Source organism: Tauraco erythrolophus, chromosome 4 (genome assembly GCF_009769465.1).
Source record: "Tauraco erythrolophus isolate bTauEry1 chromosome 4, bTauEry1.pri, whole genome shotgun sequence".
NCBI classification, from domain to species: domain Eukaryota; kingdom Metazoa; phylum Chordata; class Aves; order Musophagiformes; family Musophagidae; genus Tauraco; species Tauraco erythrolophus.
The window spans coordinates 27027771-27045204 of NC_141468.1; the positions used below are offsets into that span (position 1 = coordinate 27027771).

General features: G+C 38.9%; 1 protein-coding gene across 1 annotated transcript in view; it reads right to left on the reverse strand.

The window, feature by feature from the left end:
• PTPRZ1 (protein tyrosine phosphatase receptor type Z1) overlaps window positions 1–16656 on the reverse strand; it is a 104341-nt gene extending 87685 nt beyond the window's left edge. The window contains exons 1-2 of the mRNA XM_086609909.1: window positions 16578–16656; window positions 14040–14105 (exon numbers count right to left, since the gene is read on the reverse strand). Of these exons, the coding sequence (XP_086466035.1) occupies window positions 14040–14105; window positions 16578–16656 (145 nt within the window). The remainder of the gene's footprint in view (window positions 1–14039; window positions 14106–16577) is intronic.
• Window positions 16657–17434: the final 778 nt, after the last annotated feature.

Below are 17434 nucleotides of genomic sequence, written 5' to 3' on the forward strand. Positions count from 1 at the left end.
ATTCTTGCAACTTCCAGCATGGTGCCCTTCATGAATTTGCAAATGCCCTTTCTTTCTTCTGTCATCCGAGATATTAGTGAAAATGCTGAAAAACATCACATTCAGGAGGAAGTTTTGTCAGATATATCTTGATAGCATCTATGAAATTACTTCATATTTTCACATTTCCACTAATTTTGTAAAAGTCTCCATCATTCTTGGTTGTGCAGAAAAAGCTATACTTGCATGCATTAATTTGGATCTGATACTAGCATAGACTGAAACAATAGCTCTGGAAAGTGTAAACTGAGCCATTCATCTTAGTGAGATATTAAATATGAAGTTTCAGGACAATTAAATGTCAACATCAATTTTCGCTGATGATCAACTTTGTAGAATCAAGCTAATACACTTATAATTTCTCTTATAATGTAAAATAATGAGAGGTCTGCAGAGGGACAGCTAATAGCTATTGGGTATTATAGAGTGATTCCTCATCTAATTGCCAACACTCCTAATTTTGCCATGATAATTTTTCCAATAATTTAATAAGTTTTGCACACTGAAAGTAGAATAAATACTCACAATGCATTTCTGACTATTTTTGCTACCCACTCCATCACTGCTAAAACTCATACACTTAAATTTTGTTTAGAAACATACACCATTGTTAATGTGATATAAATTGGTCGTAGCTGTAAGGTAGGACTGATCTGAAGTTCAATTTTAAGTTAAGGGATATCATTTCACTGTTTTCAGTTGGCTTTAGTTCAGGCTGTTAGACTAAAGTTTGAAAATTGAATATAGGTAACTAGTTGTGGTTTTAAGATTCAGTACTTATATAGCAATAATTTAAACACTATTTATGTAGGAATTTATCAAAATGGAACTTCTCTGTGGGTGACAGCATAATAAAGCTGCTAATTGGATATTTAATATTCATACAAGCATTTATTCTAAGACTATAAATCATCACAATTTAACAATGCCTGAACAGGAAATAAGCTTTCAACATAAGTGGTATTTCGCCTAGGACACACAAAACTTTATAAGCCAACTTACTGGCTTAGACTTTACTCCTGCTTGTAAAGTCAATGGAGTTAAAGCAAGCCTGAATTTGCCTGCAGAATATGAATGAGAATATAACCGGCTGTTTAGCTGGTATCCAAGTTCAGATACCTTGGGAGAGGGAAGGAAGGAAGGAGGGAGGGAGGGAGGGAGGGAGGAAGGAAGGAAGGAAGGAAGGAAGGAAGGAAGGAAGGAAGGAAGGAAGGAAGGAAGGAAGGAAGGAAGGAAGGAAGGAAGGAAGGAAGGAAGGGAGGGAGGGAGGGAGGGAGGAAGGGAGGGAGGGAGGAAGGAAGGAAAGAAAGAAGGAAGGAAGGAAGGAAGGATGGAAGGAAGGAAGGAAGGAAGGAAGGAAGGAAGGAAGGAAGGAAGGAAGGAAGGAAGGAAGGACTGCAAGCATTTGAAAAACTGAAGATTGTGTAATTGTGTTGAATAGATCAGTAAACACCTAAATTGTTACTACAGTATCTAACAAATCACTTGTTTAGTAAATACAAGAGAGGGAGAAAAATAGTAAGCAGCAGTAAATGGGAGGTACTAGTCTGCGTGTGTGCAGGAAACTTGAGTTTCTCAGTTCTGCTACTTACACCTACTGATGGCATGACGTGCGAAAACATGTCATCACAAGGAGGTCCAGTATAGCATATGGGAAAAACAGCTGACCTTGATAACTGAAGTAGTAAAAATGGCATGAAATTCAACAATGCAATCTGTAAAATCATACATTTAGAGATTACTAGTGGGAGGTTTTGTTACAAATGAGAATCTCACCATAGGAAAAACGTGGGGGAGGAGGAGAATCAGACCCTGTCTGACAGTCTCAGAGGACTGTAAACAGACATGATGGCAAGGCAAGTGTGTTCTGAAGCTCTAACCAAGCAACTTTTAGTAAAGATACGGAAGTATTAACATATCTGCATAAAGTCCTGGGGACAGTTCATCTGGGATAAGTGCATGAGATGCTGGTCACCCATGTTGAAGACAAAAGAATTTTAGCTGAATCATAGGTGAGTAGAAAAAACTACTATAATGATCAAAAGGGGACAAGAGACTAGACTATCTTGGTTTAGTGTAAAAACAAGCAGGAGAGGGATATCAGTGCAGGAAAATACTGGCAATAGAAAAGAACTCTCCAAAAAACAAACACACCAACCAATTCTATCAGAAGAACCAGAAGACCTCAGTGGTCCACTAATACAGCTAGCTTGGAAATCTAGATTAGGTTTAAAAGTCAAGAGAGAATTTCTGAGATAGTCTTTCAGTTGAACTATGAAGCAAAATATCACAACTACTTTTAAACCCAAGTTTGATTAATTTTATGCAAGAGTTAGATGGCATGACTGCCTGTAACAGCAGGGTGTTGGAGTTGGGGAGTCCGTATCTGGTCTCAGTCAGAAAACCTGACAGTTCAATGAAAGTAACTTAATCACACTGGAAAATCCTACTGACTTCATTCACAGGGGCTAAAGTTGAGCAACTGGGAGAAGAATATTTTGTTCCTATGAAACATTTATCAAGGAGGCAGAGCAAAGCACGCTGTAGTTCAGAGCTCTTCTCTGTATGATCACTGAATCGGATGCAACGTGTTTCCAGTCTGCCTACTTATTTGTTGAAGAGAATATGATCAACTTAACCTGCAACAAGTGACTGAACAGAATACACTGGTAGCTTATTATTTGGAATGAAGGCATTTATTCATGTTTATATTTGAAACCTGTTTATGAAGCGAATGATGTATTTTAGAGAAAACAATATGATTCGATTGCATGGGATTTCAAAGTGAGTGTTTTAATCTGTTGGCATTTTAAAAAGGATTTTGCTATTTCAGCTACAAATCTATCTACAGGTTGCTAGCTATAAATCTGAGGTTTGAAAAATAATATTCTCCAATGTCTGGATGCAGGATGTACTTTATTTGTATTGACTTTCACACGAGGAAACCATATCAAAGAAAAGCTTTTGTGCTAATAACAATGTTTCAGATTGAATAATAAATTATGAGGAAATAGAAAACACCTTCAAATCTTTTTATAGCTGGTAGTTGATGAATACAGCACAGTGTAAATCTCACTGTTCTTCATCAGCATTTACTTTTATGTACTGACCTGTTGAGTTGGCAAGCCTACCAGCAGGTTTATACATGTAACATGTAATACATCTATAGATACATCAACACTCACAAAATGGAGGGACAAAGAGAACATTCTTAAATGACTGATGGTTTTTGTGGTACCAAATTGGGGCCAGTCTTACACAGAATATGAACAAAAAGCACCTTTCATTATGTTCTACTTAACTGTGATACAGCAGGTAAGTGCCTGCCTTCATCATATGATCCTATAAAACGTGCAGTGGGTGTGCTGGCTTTTGTGAACCCTTGCAGGCATGCCAGCTGAACGCACCATGGTAACCACGCTGGAGAGTGTCCCTGACATTTAGGAAAAGGCAGCTGGGAGAGACTGCAAGATAGTCGAGAAAACACTCAGCCGCCTCTTTCTCTATTAGTTACTTGGGAAGAGAAAGAGTTTCTCCTGGAAACACAGGAGATAAAGTGGCAAACTGACAGCTACTTTGTGCAACCATTAATGAATGCCAGGGAGAAGTAGGCAACAAAATGCTATACAATCATTTGATGGTGGGAAAAAGAATTTTATACTGCAAAAGGTAAACAAGTCGTGGCTGAACCGTAAGAGAGGAAATAAGCCAGTATGACAAAAAGCGTCAAATGGAAAGGGTAGGAAGATTGCTCTAGAGAAAAGGATGGAGTGAGAAAACACAGGAAGTCATCCGGAAGAGCTCTTTTTAGCACATGCTCTACAGCTTCTCTAGACAAAACAAATGATTTCAAAGGGAACTTCAGATGTGTGATCAAGCCACTGCAACAGATTATCATTGTTTCCTTTTATGCAGTGGAGAATGAGTATTGTTCTCAATTTGATTAGATACACACGGTATGGTCACATTAAGATGGGCAGGTGTACGGATATCTTCTTGGTGGTTAAATGTGTTGGTAAAGGTTAGTTACGGTAACATACTGAATCTGTTTGAAACATATTTACAGTCAAAGAAAATGAATGGCTGTATTATTTAAAGTATGTGCCCCCTCCTCAAGAATACATGTTAATATTGTCTATTGTCTGCTTTTGCTTGTTGCCTTCCATCTGTTCTGGATACTTCGAAAGCAGGAAAAATACAGATTAAAGAGGTAATGTGCCAGTGCTCCTATTTAGAGCTCTCTTTTTACACATACCACAGCCCTACTGTAAAGCTATAGCTTTCATGAGGATGCATTTGAATAACAATAAAAAAAAAATCTCCTTGCTTGTAATTTTTCACTGACTAGCACTCCAGCCATAAATATTTGCTTTCCTGAAAACTGACAGAAAAAACGTAGCTGAAAAAAGAGATTGATCATACTGTAATGCATATATGCAAAGTGGTCAGAACATGCACAAGCAGGCAGAATATCCTCTCTATTCTGACACAGGAGAAAAGAATTTATGAACCAGTGACCCAGTATTCCTAAATACTCCAGCAACAGTATTTTCTTCTTCAGTTTTTCCCTTTCAGTTACTCAGGCAGGGTAATGCAAGGTGGCTTTTTTGTTGTTATGTGCTTGTTTTTGCCACTGACTTAGTAAAAATAGTTGTTGTCAGTCTAGGACCATGCACCCAAGGCCTGAATTGACTCCTTACACACCTAAGGAAATATCAAAAGTTCGAAAACAAATTTCCAAGTCCTTACATGTAAATGATTCTTCTTTCTCTTTTTCAACATTCAACATATTGTCCCTCTCTTTGCTTTTTCATTTTTAATATCTTCATTTTCTCAACTGCCTTTTGAAAATGTCTCTGGTTAATATAGTTTTCATCAGATAAAGCTCACTGACAGAGAAGGCACTGACAGAGAAACACCACCTTCAGAGGGAAAACAGCTTAGCTTTTAAGTGCAGTACCTATGATAAAGGATGGAAGAAAACAGTCAACTCTTTCTGTGGCTCCTAAAATAGGACCGATGTCAGGCAGTATCAGATCAAGCCACAGTTTAATTTCTCATAAAGAACCCTCTTAGAACGGAGCAGAAAGATGCTGCCACAGGACAAATACGGAGTTTGTTGCACGCACAACTGTTGAAGCATAGCAAGAACCAGCTAAACATGTATGCAGTTAGATACCCTGACCTGACTCTTCACAAAAAGGACTTTGTGCACCTTTCACAGCTGAAAGAGATGCTCAGAACTGAACTTCTCTGATTCTGGCAACCAAATAATTGAGCGAACAGTTCAACTGATAAATCTAGTGGACGCACAGTGCCACAGCAGCTTTCCTGTGGACTGCTGCATTAACAGTTACAGACTTTGACAGCTTTCAGCAGGACTTTCTCCATAAGAAGGGATGACTTTGAATGTGGAAGAGTGGTTTCATACACAACACAATTGTAGAAAAAAGGCAAAGGGAAGAAAAGCTGTCAAATTCAAGGAAGAGTACAGGGGCACAGAGCCTTAATTTGGAATCATATACTTTCTGTGGGATGTAAGCAGCTTATCGACGTGCCCACTATTTCTTCAGGGTGGTGTGGAAACTTTGCTATCCTGGTAGAGACATAGAGCACAGACTTCCGTGGGAAAACTTCCTAGAATGAATCTCTCCATCGTAAATAACAAGCTGCATAACTCTCCTGTATGATTCAGTTTTCTTAGAACTGTGTAATGTGCCAGTCCTGATACTGCATATAAGCCAACTGTATACAAATAAACACCACACATCATCCCTCAGAAATTCTTGACAGAAAGTATTCTGTGTGCAAATAAAAATGATTTCTGCCCCTTGCTAATTTACCCTCTTTGTCATGAATAACTACCACTTACAGCAAGCCTGCAGACCGAACTAGCCATTGCTGACACCTGCACAACCTGCTGGCCTATGTAACAGTGAGGAGGTGGAAAGAAATGCAATTGTGCTAATGCTTCCCAAGAGAGCACGGGGTCCAGTCACCAAGCTACAAACTGGGCTGGCTCTAACGTGCAACTGAAGATAAGTAGAAGCTTATTTTTACCTCCAAAAAGAGAAGGTGACATTCTTTACACATGATAGGGGCAGACTATAGAACTGAAAGTGCCATTTCTACAAGTTAATTTTATAAGGGTCAGGATTTTTCGGTGGTTTACGTCTGTTTTCAGTAAATGCTGATTCATCTAAAATAAACCTGCTGATGGGTATCCCTTGTTTCTTAATTTGAAAAGTTTTGGAAAAATTATTTTGTGAGAAAAAAGTCACATTATAACATTTGAAAATGAAATTCCAAAGTACAGCATGAAAACATGGTTTAAGTTAATTTACAGTAATTTGTAGTAGCTTAGCATTCAAAATTTAGAAACTGAAATAGCGTATGCTGTCACTTCTCTGCTCTGCTCAATGAAGTCAGGCGGACTTGCAAAATACCAAGCACACATCCCTCACTGACCTTGCGGTGGCTGTGGCTTCAGGGGCACCTGAGCCACCTTCTGCTGTCAGAGGGAGGCCACACTCCTCCTGCCTCCTCCGTCTCAGGATCCTTCCTCTTACCCTTCATCTTTCATCTCTCTGTGCTCCTAGTCACGAAGACTTGTCTAACCATGCCTTTTGGAGAGCGGCTTTAATCCTTGTTGACCCACGTTTTCTATTGAATTAATGAGTTACAGCAAGGTCGTGAATGGCTTCAAATTTGTATGTTGCACAGAAATAGTTATTGCCCTTATTCCAGTACATCAGGAAACTGTGCATACTGAAATGAACAGGATTTGAATACATTAGGAAAAAAAAAAAAAAAAAAATTCAGCAGGGTAGTCTTTGAGTAAAAATGTTTGTAAGAAAGTCCTAAGCAAATAGGCTGTAGCAGGTGAGTAAAACAAGGCCCTTTTGTAAAGGTAAGCAATGGCAGAACTTTTTGCTGGGCTCTAAACTTCTCAAATCCATAAATCATAATAGTATGGAGATGATGATGATCTCAAAGTAGTCATCTGTGCACTTTGTAAGCAAGCAGTCCTCAAGAACATATCCTTCCCACTGCAGCACCGATTGAATGCTCTTGTAAATGAGAAATCATTCAATTGTATATACATGAGGATACTTTTATGATCATTTTGAAGGGCAAGGAGGCTTAATCAAAGGCTGTAGATATCCACAACCTGTTTTTGTCATTTTACTTTGGTGTACTCCCAAAGACAGCACTAGTAAAGAAGCTTTTAATTTCCAAATGCATTTACTTAATGGGTAGTCTCTACATCTTTCTGACCCCTGGCCAGACCTTATCAGAACAGCAGTGCCACACTATACAAATACCTCACTCTTTCATTTCTACACTTCAAAAACCAACCCTCTTGCCTTTAACCCTCCTGTGTTTGAATAATCTAGCTGATGCTCAGAATGAGATGCTGTGCAGTTTCTGAAAATGACCCAGCTGTTTCCTTTCCTCATAGCATTTAAGGAGTGAAATGGGGGAAAGAACAGATCTTATCAGAGTTCCTTATCAGGAAACTGGCAAACAGATCACTTAAATCTTTATTGACAGAAAAATGCTGTAATTTTACCAATGAGGAGCCAAATATGAATACCAACATGTGGTTCTTCATACCTGTCCTACAAGTATCCAACTTGGAAATGTCCTTGAATTTGGGATCCAATCCTCTTACCTCCCCTTCAAAAAAAAAATCCTTCATAAAATGTTTTCCACTCAGTTTATCCTACAAATATTGGCTGAATCAAAGCTAAATAAATTGCACTTTGCTGCTAGTAGTCTTCTACTGCTCAAAGATCAGCTCTCCTGATTGAAAAGACATTTGAAACAGACTCTTCCGAATCATATCACTCCATATGAACTCAAAAGTCTGATCATAAATAAACTGAATAAATACCTTGTACGTGTTGAATAACATGCTTTGTGTTGTTGATTCAGTGTACTGAGATATCTCAAAAGGGATTTCTCTATGGCCAGCAACGCCAGCATGCAGCTTCCCACTTGAGGACACCTTGTCTCTCTGATGTGAACAGAAACGTAATACTGTAATTTCTGTTGCTGAATCATCAGCCTTCCCAAAACCATAATAATGTCATAGGCTTTTTAATTAATGAGCCTGTGAATTTAGTGACAAAACACTGGAACCATGAGTGACCGCGATCTGGAGGATGTAAATACATGTAATGAAAGAAAAGGTATGACAGACTCTGAAGCATAAGGTCTACTAAAAAGTAAAAGACCCTCTGCGGACCTATTCTTACATGAGTTAATAAAAGAATGCATGTTATTTTGATTTCTTATGCTGCATCCTTTACAGAAGGAACTTGCAGGGCTTCAGAGTATAAGCTTTTCTTTGTTTCTCACAGCAGATACAGCACATCAGTCATGATTATAGTTGGTGAATATAAAACACAAAGTGATTTATTTCACAGGCGGTGTTAAAAAGACCAGATCTCACAAAGTTATGCTGATACTGCCATGGTAGTTAGCTAGCAAGAAAAAATGTGAACTTAATTTGGTATGTATCATCTCCCCAGAGCACGGTTTTATCCATCAAGTGAAGGCTGGAGTTTCATCAGCTTTTAGCCAGGGCTCTCTTGGAGACATTTCAGCTTGGTCTGGTAGAACTCCCTATTAAATCAGTCAGTTCAGCAAGCAGCTCTTGGATCCCACATCCAGCAGGCTCCTGCGGGTGCCTCCCACTCTCCCACACAGTCAGGATGTGGCTCACAAAATCGCTCTCCTATCACACTCCACCCTGGCCCACAATGGATAGGACCCAGACCCTATGCCTGTACCCTCTGTCTCCCTTTGCCCAGCTCCTGGAGCTGTCTCACAGGAGCGTGCACAGGTGCCCACACTCACACAGACACCCTTCAGCACAGCTTCTTCTCCACTGCAGCTGCAGGGCAGAAAGCAAGGGCTGTATGCCTGACCTTGTCCATCCTCCCAGAAGATGGCTGCTGAACAGGGAGACAGGGTGAGGATGAGGGGAGAGGTTGAAACCTTCCAGTTTACCAGGATCAAACTGTGGGGTAACAGAAGCTGGAGACGTTTCATGAAATAAGTAGAATAAGCTACCGATGTAAAAATAATTTTCTTGAGTCACAGCTGAGATAGTGAAGATCCTTGCTCACTTTTTAGGCTAAGCAATAAGCAAAATGCTCCTGTAAATTATTGTGGATATAAGCAACAACCTACTTTCCCCTAAACTTTATGAGCAGTGACTTTGCATTAGAATCTCCTCAGTACTCAAAGATGATAGAACAATATTTGAAAACAAAACATTAGATCTTGTTTGGGCAAGAAAGGGAATTACATTTTCTCAGCACCACTGAAAATAAGACTGTTTTAATTTCTGAACCAAATTACAGGCATCAACATTTGAAGCTATCGGTGCAAATTTCCAGGACTTGGAGTGTCAAAAACAGCCTTTCAACTGACAACTAAGGCTTTGTCTGTGTAGTGATGGTAATGGGGAATGATAAAGTAGGGGGATATCTCCAGGGGGTATTGAATCAGACATAGAACGATAACAATTTTTAACTTACCAAGTTTAGTTCAATGTTCAACATGGGAGCGAAAACAACAAGCCATTACGTTTAGTTGTTGTTATTGTGGAAAGTATTGGTGCAAGGGCCAGAAGAGCATCACCAATGTACTGCCAAGCTTTACTACTGAGATACATCAGATATTAAAAAATTATCTGAAAATATCATAATTAATTATCCTGATAGACAACTAGTTGTGTGTGAGTCAGCAGTGTGCCCTTGCAGCCAGGAAGACCAAGAAAGTACAGGGCTACATTAGCAAGAGTGCAGCCAGCAGGACAAGGGGAGTGACTATTTCCCTCTACTGCACACGACTGAGGTGACATCAAGAATGTGGAATCCAGTTTCGACTTCCTCCCCAACTGGGTATGAGATTGATAGTAACAAACTAAGGGCTACTGAGATGATTGAGGGTTGGAGCACTTCACATATGAGGAGAGGCTGAGGCACCTGAGTTTGCTGGGGCTGGAGAAGAGAGGGGGAACCTAGCTGAAGTCTACTGCTATGTAAAGGCAATCTACAGAGCAGTGCACCAGGAAAGGACAGGAGGCAATGGTCACAAGTTACAATAACAGAAACTGCAGTTGGGTAAATGAAAAAAATTCTTCAAAATGACAGTGGAACATGCTGCGCAGGCTGCAGCATCTCCCTCCTTGGAGATTTTCAAAACTCTGCTGGGCAAGGTCTGAACAACCTACTTCAGCTTTGAAGTTCGCTCTCCTTCGAGCAGGGGGTTGGACCAGATGGTCTCCAAGGGCCTCTTCAAACCTAAATCATTCTGTGATTCTGTAATTCATGAACCTTACCCCCAGAGAAAAGGGAAATATGATTCGCAGTCTGCTTACAAACAACAAAATTGGTTTTTGAATGCCCAGAGACCCACGAGATTATACTAAAATCACCCTTGGCCCAAGATCACGGTTACCAGTATTTTAAGGCAATTGTGTATCAGTGTACTACATAATGAACATCAGCACAAACTGAACTTAATACCTCTGAGCGATGACACAAAGAACACTGACCTGGCTGTGCTATTCATTTACATAGTAAATTCAATTTCTAAAAACACTCAGCTTTTGTAATTCCTGGAAGGCTGTTTAGAATTTCTTACTTTTAGCAGAATTCAGGTCTGCGTTTTTCCCCTAAACACGGAACTTGTTTGTTGTGAACAAGAACCCAAATCCCAGGAGTAAAACCCTAACAGAAAGAAATTTCACCAGAAAAAAAATATTATTTGTGGTATCATTTGATAATTCTTTACGTGAACATTCAGACTTGGAGTTTTCATGGACTGCTATCAACCAGACATGTTAAGAAAAACACCCAGAAAAGAGCATTATATCATTCCTTCTGGCAAAAGCAATGCAGATAAACAAAGCATCAATAAAAACTAATCTTTCATCTGTATGATAGAGAAATAATTGAAGCTTATATTGCTCGCTTTATGGTTTGAAGTAATATGAGGTTGTCTAACCTTAGTGGTGCAGCTAAATAAGGTCTAAATGATCTTTGGCCCTCAATTAGTATGTAACTGATTTGAGAAAATGAACTTCCTCAGGTTTTTCTACAAGAAAAATGGTTGGATTCACTTTTGGTAAACGACATCATTTGAAAATATTGATGGTGTTATAAAATTTTATTTCTATCACTTTTTTAATGAAAAATACAATGAAATGTTGTTAAAATAAAGCCATTTTACTAATGAACTAGCTTCAAGAACCACTTACTCCTGAAAAAATTAGATGTGTCTGTAATGTGCACTTGCACTTTCCACTTCTTTAACACTGTATTTGTTTATGCAAATGTATGCAAAGTAAGGACACAAAAAACTCCTTAAATTCATGCTTGCAAATGTAGGATTTGTCTATGGCTTAAAGCAGAGCCCTTAGAAGTACTACAAAATGTTTCCAGTAACATTTATGCCTTCATTAGACATTTACCCGAGAGTCAAAATCTGATGACAAGTCACATAAATTGCAGTATGCAAAATTCATAGATTTCTAGCAATTTCATAAATTGCTTTATTATGAAACTTCACCTTCAGAAATTGCATGATTTCAGCAGGTAAGATTCAAGTTCTTTCTCTAGTTCCATTTTACTTTCATCTCACAGCACGATGCTAGCAAAGAAGTGTATTGACCCACTGTGGCTAATGTATCTGAAATTTCTTGTTTGATATAGAGAATTACATCTGCTCAGATTAGTTTACCAAGCCAGTTAGATTTTTCTTTGTTATGGTGGACTAAACTCCACGCTTGCAGGATCCCAAGGCCCACTCATGACACTTCATTGGCATACAGAGGCTGAGTTTTGAGGTCTTTCAGTGAGCGGGTTATAAAACAGAAGAATAGAACAGGTGTCTGAGGAAAGGATGAACTGATGAAGCATAGGTCATCTGTTCAGAAATGTGCGTGTTGGTCTGTTCCTCTAAACTGTAAGTCTGAGGTAGGCAGAGTAGTTATACATAAAGTATTCGGTATCACTTGCTACAGGAATGAAATGTTGATATTAAAATAAATAAATTATTATATTTTATTATAAATAAATGAGATTGAAATCAATATGCCTCAGCCTCTAGATTTCTGTGCCTCCAACACACGATGTTAAAATTTGCAATTTTTCTTCACATTCTGGAAGACTGTAGTTTTTTAAGTGAAAGTTTAATTCCTGTATTCCCTTCATGTCATGAACAAATTACCTGGTATTTCAGAAGAGCACCACACACCACACAGCTTGCCATACAGTCGGCAGCCCTAGACATGGAGTATCTGATTTACATACAGCCCCCCCAAAAATCTCTGAAAATCCATGTCCGCCCATGCCCGGAGCTGGGGGCATGCTGACCCTGCGTGGCGGAGGGTCTGGTGAGATGGTAGGACCAGGGGCAGGGTGCTGCAGGAGCAGGGTGCTGCAGGAGCAGGGTGCTGGTGGGGCAGGGTGCTGGTGTGGCAGGGTGCTGCCAGTCAGGGTGCACACTGCTGAGCGGGGCTCCTCTCCCATTCGGCCACCCCATGCACCACAGGTACCTGACTACATAGGTCTGAATAGGGAGGAAGGCTTTGCCAACAGTAGAGTCAAAGGGCAAGGCACATGAAGCGAGATGACCACACAAAGGTATCTCACATGTTAAGGGAGACAACCAACAGGTCTGAATCCTCTGGTTTGCAGAGTCTTTGCTCTTTTGTCATTCAAAATGTCCAGTAAATGTGACCTGCAGCAGCTGCACAGCGGGTGGGTGCTCTGCGCAGGCTAGGGAAGAGCTCTGTCCTCCCATATCTTATGCAAAACCCATTTGCTCTTCTTTAAACTCAACTCATAAATTGCCCTCTGGTCACCTGCAATCCTGGAGGCTTATCTCTGCATTCCTCTAACTGCAATATCAAAAAATGGATGGATTTCAAACATGAAATATTGTATTGATTCATCTTATGCTTAGATTTTGCAGTACAATGTGTGTAAGTGGGAGTTTTCATTATAAATCTCATTTTGAAGGGTTTATGACTTGCCTGTTTCAATTCTCTCTAGGCTCAAAACTTGTTAGATATGTTTTACCTTGGAAGATAAAAACTGTCTCGGAAATGAGAAAGAGAGTGAGAGAGAGAAAAAGAATAGTGTTAACTTTCTTTAACTACAAGAACATATTTTGAACCAAATATATGAAACAGTGAAATATGACAGTCCTTATTTCTTTTCATAAATTAGGGGGTTTTGAAACAGTAACTTAAATCATTAAAAATGTAAGAGTCCATGCACATTCTCAGAAAGTCACTTGTTAGGTAAACAAGGTAGGTTAGGTAAAATATACCTACCATTTACAACAAAATTACATTTTCAATATTGCGGAAAGTGGCTTGACCGTTACACAATAATCTAGGAGGCAAATTATGAACTTCTCATAGTCCTTCTGTGATGAGGTAAAGGTCATGAAGAATTTAAGGGTATAGCTTTCTTATACAAAAGAGAGAGCCCAAATGACTGATGTTTTAGGAGAACTAGAGTGGGACCTGGAAAGGATGCTCAGTTGCTCAGAAGAAAATTGTAGGAGTTCACATGTAATATACAGATCTGTTCTTACCCACATAGCGTGCTGTGCCTTATTTCAGCCTTTCTGTCTGCTTTTCAAACTTGCCAGAAGAGTAATATTCAGATTGTAAAAGAGCACCTAACAATTAATTGGCCCAGCCTTTACTAAGTAAATCATGTCTCAGGGTTAAGGTATTAAGGATGAGGACTTTCTCCTTACAAAAGGAACAGATGTAAGAAAAGAAAATAGTCTCTCCTATTGCAATGTTCCTGCAATTTTTCAGACTCCATTTCCTATATTTTTACTTCAGTAGTTGTTTAGGCATATGGAAAGTGGTATACAGACACAATAGGCTTTTGAAGTTATAACAATGAACATGAAAACATCAAAGCAAAATAAGTTCTTCAATAGACAGTTTTTCTTACCTGTGTATGACCAATCAATCTCTTCAATCAGTTTCCGCTGTTGTCTATAGTATCCGTACACCAAATCTGCAAAACATAATGAATTTACAATATAAACCCCAGAAGCCTAACAGGAACATAAAGTGTAGATGACATTCTCCCCCCCAACAAGATAATCACTGCTTTAATTATTGATGAATTATGTACTTTGTCCTTATCTTGGACCTCAAATGGTAAGTATGGGTTAAACAGAATCAACATTGTAGCATATAAAGGATACAAACAAAGCAAACAGAAGTGCTTTCGAGTTCATCTGAATGTGATTTGTTATTCAATTTTTAACGCTTAGCTTAAGACTTGACATATACTGGTAGGACTGGTTTATTCTCCCCAAAATATTCTCCCCAAATTTAACTCAGTTTTCTTTCTTTATGTTCACATTATGCCTATTTTCTTACGTTCCACTCAGTTTTTAATGTTCCCTCTATTCTGTCTTTATTTTTCTCTTTCCTTTTTCTCTTTCTTTCCTTTTCTTTCTCTTTATTTTTCCCTCTCCTCTCCCCCTCCCTCCCCCTCCCTCCTACTCCCTTCCCCTCCCCTCCCCTCCTTTCCTTTTTCCTTTCCTTTCCTTTTTCCTTTCCTTTTTCCTTTCCTTTCTCCTTTCCTTTCTCCTTTCCTTTCCTTTCCTTTCCTTTCCTTTCCTTTCCTTTCCTTTCCTTTCCTTTCCTTTCCTTTCCTTTCCTTTCCTTTCCTTTCCTTTCCTTTCCTTTCCTTTCCTTTCCTTTCCTTTCCTTTCCTTTCCTTTCCTTTCCTTTCCTTTCCCTTTCCCTTTCCCTTTCCCTTCCTTCCTATCTCTTTCTTTTCTTCTTTCCTTTTCCTTTACCTTTTTAGTTTTCCTTCTTTTTCTATTTTTCATTACAACAATGCTATCCCTTTTAAAATTAATACAACTCCAAATCAAAGAAAAAATCTTCTGTGATGTCGTTTAGAAAGAACCAATCTAAATTACTTGCAAGTCAACGGAAGTTAAATTTTGGCTTCACTGTGGTCAGGACTTTACAGATTTTCTCTAACTTTGTACTACTGATACCATTTAAATATAGAGAACAAAATATTATAAAATATTTCACTGTATACTATCATCAGCAATATTACAGCTGAAGTATGTAAAGCTACTTGTATCTCCATAAACTTTATGGAGAGAGAAGGCTAGATATTATACACTTTTTAATGACACTATATTTCTCTAGAGAGAAATATCTAACTGTATAAATACTCATTGATATATTCTGACTACTGAATAACCTTCACCATTATCCTTTTTATGCTAGTACAACTCTGGTAACACTACTGATGTGTGCAACTAGAAGACTATGCCCCCTAATACTTATTAATATATGTAAATTGCAGATACAGGTTTTTTGAGACTGTCATTTTGAGAGTCATAATGTTAACCAGCTTCATTAAATACTGTTCTAGAGAAGCACAATATAACCTATTTAAGAAATAATTGCATATGAGCATGTCGAGCACACATATGGATTGCTTCCTTGAGAAAGCACCATAGAATTCCGCTCATATTCTGCAATAAATACAATTTAATGGAAGTTTCATAGCATCCATTTCTTTTTCTTTAATGCAGAAAAGTATGTAGGGCTGATTACAGGATGTTAAATCATAATTGCTATTTGCAAGGTTAGAAATATTCTGTGTCTTACAATGACTTTCTGCTACCTATCTAAAGCCCGTAAGTTTTAGTAACTTCATCAAGACTTCTGCCTCCTCCGTGAAATTGCGATTGCCCTTAAATGTTTTTCTTTTCCCTTTCTCCCTCCCCCACAAAAAAACACAAACCTTGCAACACTTTGCAACATTCACTCAAGACTAAGATTTTTACAAAAAGATCAAACTTTACACGTAAGTAATGGCCCTGAAAAGGGATTTACACGCACCAGCATTGTCTTTGGACCACATTTTCAAGTCAATATGCATTGTGCCTGCTTCAATTAATGATGTAAGAGAGAGCTGTTTAAGTTCTGATTCACAGGTGTTAGTTGCGGCCTCCTGCTTCCTCCTTTATCCATTGTCCTCCTAATCGTTACTTCAAACAATTAGTCGAGCATTCATATGCTAACTAAGCAGGGTTTGGGCGTGAGAGCGTCCCACCACTTTTTAAATTCCACATGGCGGTCTGACGGACAAGGAGTGATAGCTTCAATGAACAAGAAAAAAAGGGGCAAGGTTCACTTTTTTGGTGCATTACACACTTATAGACTCAGCAAATCTTACAGAGAGTCTTTATAAAGACTCAGAGGGTGGTGAGGCAGTGGAACAGGTTGCCTAGAGAAGTTGTAGATGCCCCTTCCCTGGAAGTGTTCAAGGCCAGGTTGGATGAAGCTTTGGGCAACCTGGTGTAGTGGAGGGTTTCCCTGTCCATGGCAGGGGGGTTGGAACTAGATGATCTTTGAGGTCCCTTCCAACCCTAACCATTCTATGATCCTATAAATACCAGGAGACATGAGGAGTTCATACACCTTCTTTCCTCTGCCATTCACCTACTGTGCTGCCACAGTCCCTTCACAGCATGCTCACAGCCCTGCACCTTCTCACATCTGCAGCGACTGCCAGCGGTTTCCATCTTGCCTCTTTCTACTACAAATATATGGCAAAACTGGAGTTTCATCTTGGGAATGAAGCGATTGAGGAATCATAGCTAGCATGGGTGTCACAGAACAGCTGTGTAGGAGTGTGTGAGAACAAGTGAATGCAGCAATTCTTCCCTTGAGCTACTTGTGTAAACTGCAAAACACAACCACGCATCCTATAAAGCACTGCTGTGTAAACAGTCTGTGTTGACCAGCTAACAGTGTAGAGACCAGCTGGAAGGAAATTATTAATTTTTTAAAATTATTTTATTTTTTTAAATTTTTGTTTAGAGTTAACAAACTGACATCCCTTTTGCTTACGGTATATGACAGGAGGCACTTCTGTTTAAAAAGTGCATTTAAATTCCTTACATTTAATTTAAATGAATATAGTGATCATGAGAACATCTTCACAAAAGAGAAGGCAAAACTGATGTCAAAGTTGTGGTTTTACACATAAATCTATGGCACTGATACTTGAGCTTGATCTGCTTGACAGTCAGCATGACTCTTGTGACACTGACTGACATCTTCAGCCAGTGCCCCAAATAGTTTGAATTTTACTAGTTGAGGTGCTGCTTTATGAAGAAAAAAAAAATTCCTTAATGTTCTGGTTTGCTTCCAGGAAGCTGTTGCACATGTTTCCATAGATTGATTTATTCATAGAACAACGCAGCTCAGCTGTGGGACCATGTTTTACCCAGTTTTTCTGGTTATCTTTCTATGACTGTAAGGACACACACAAGAAGATATCATTAGGTGCCTTTTATT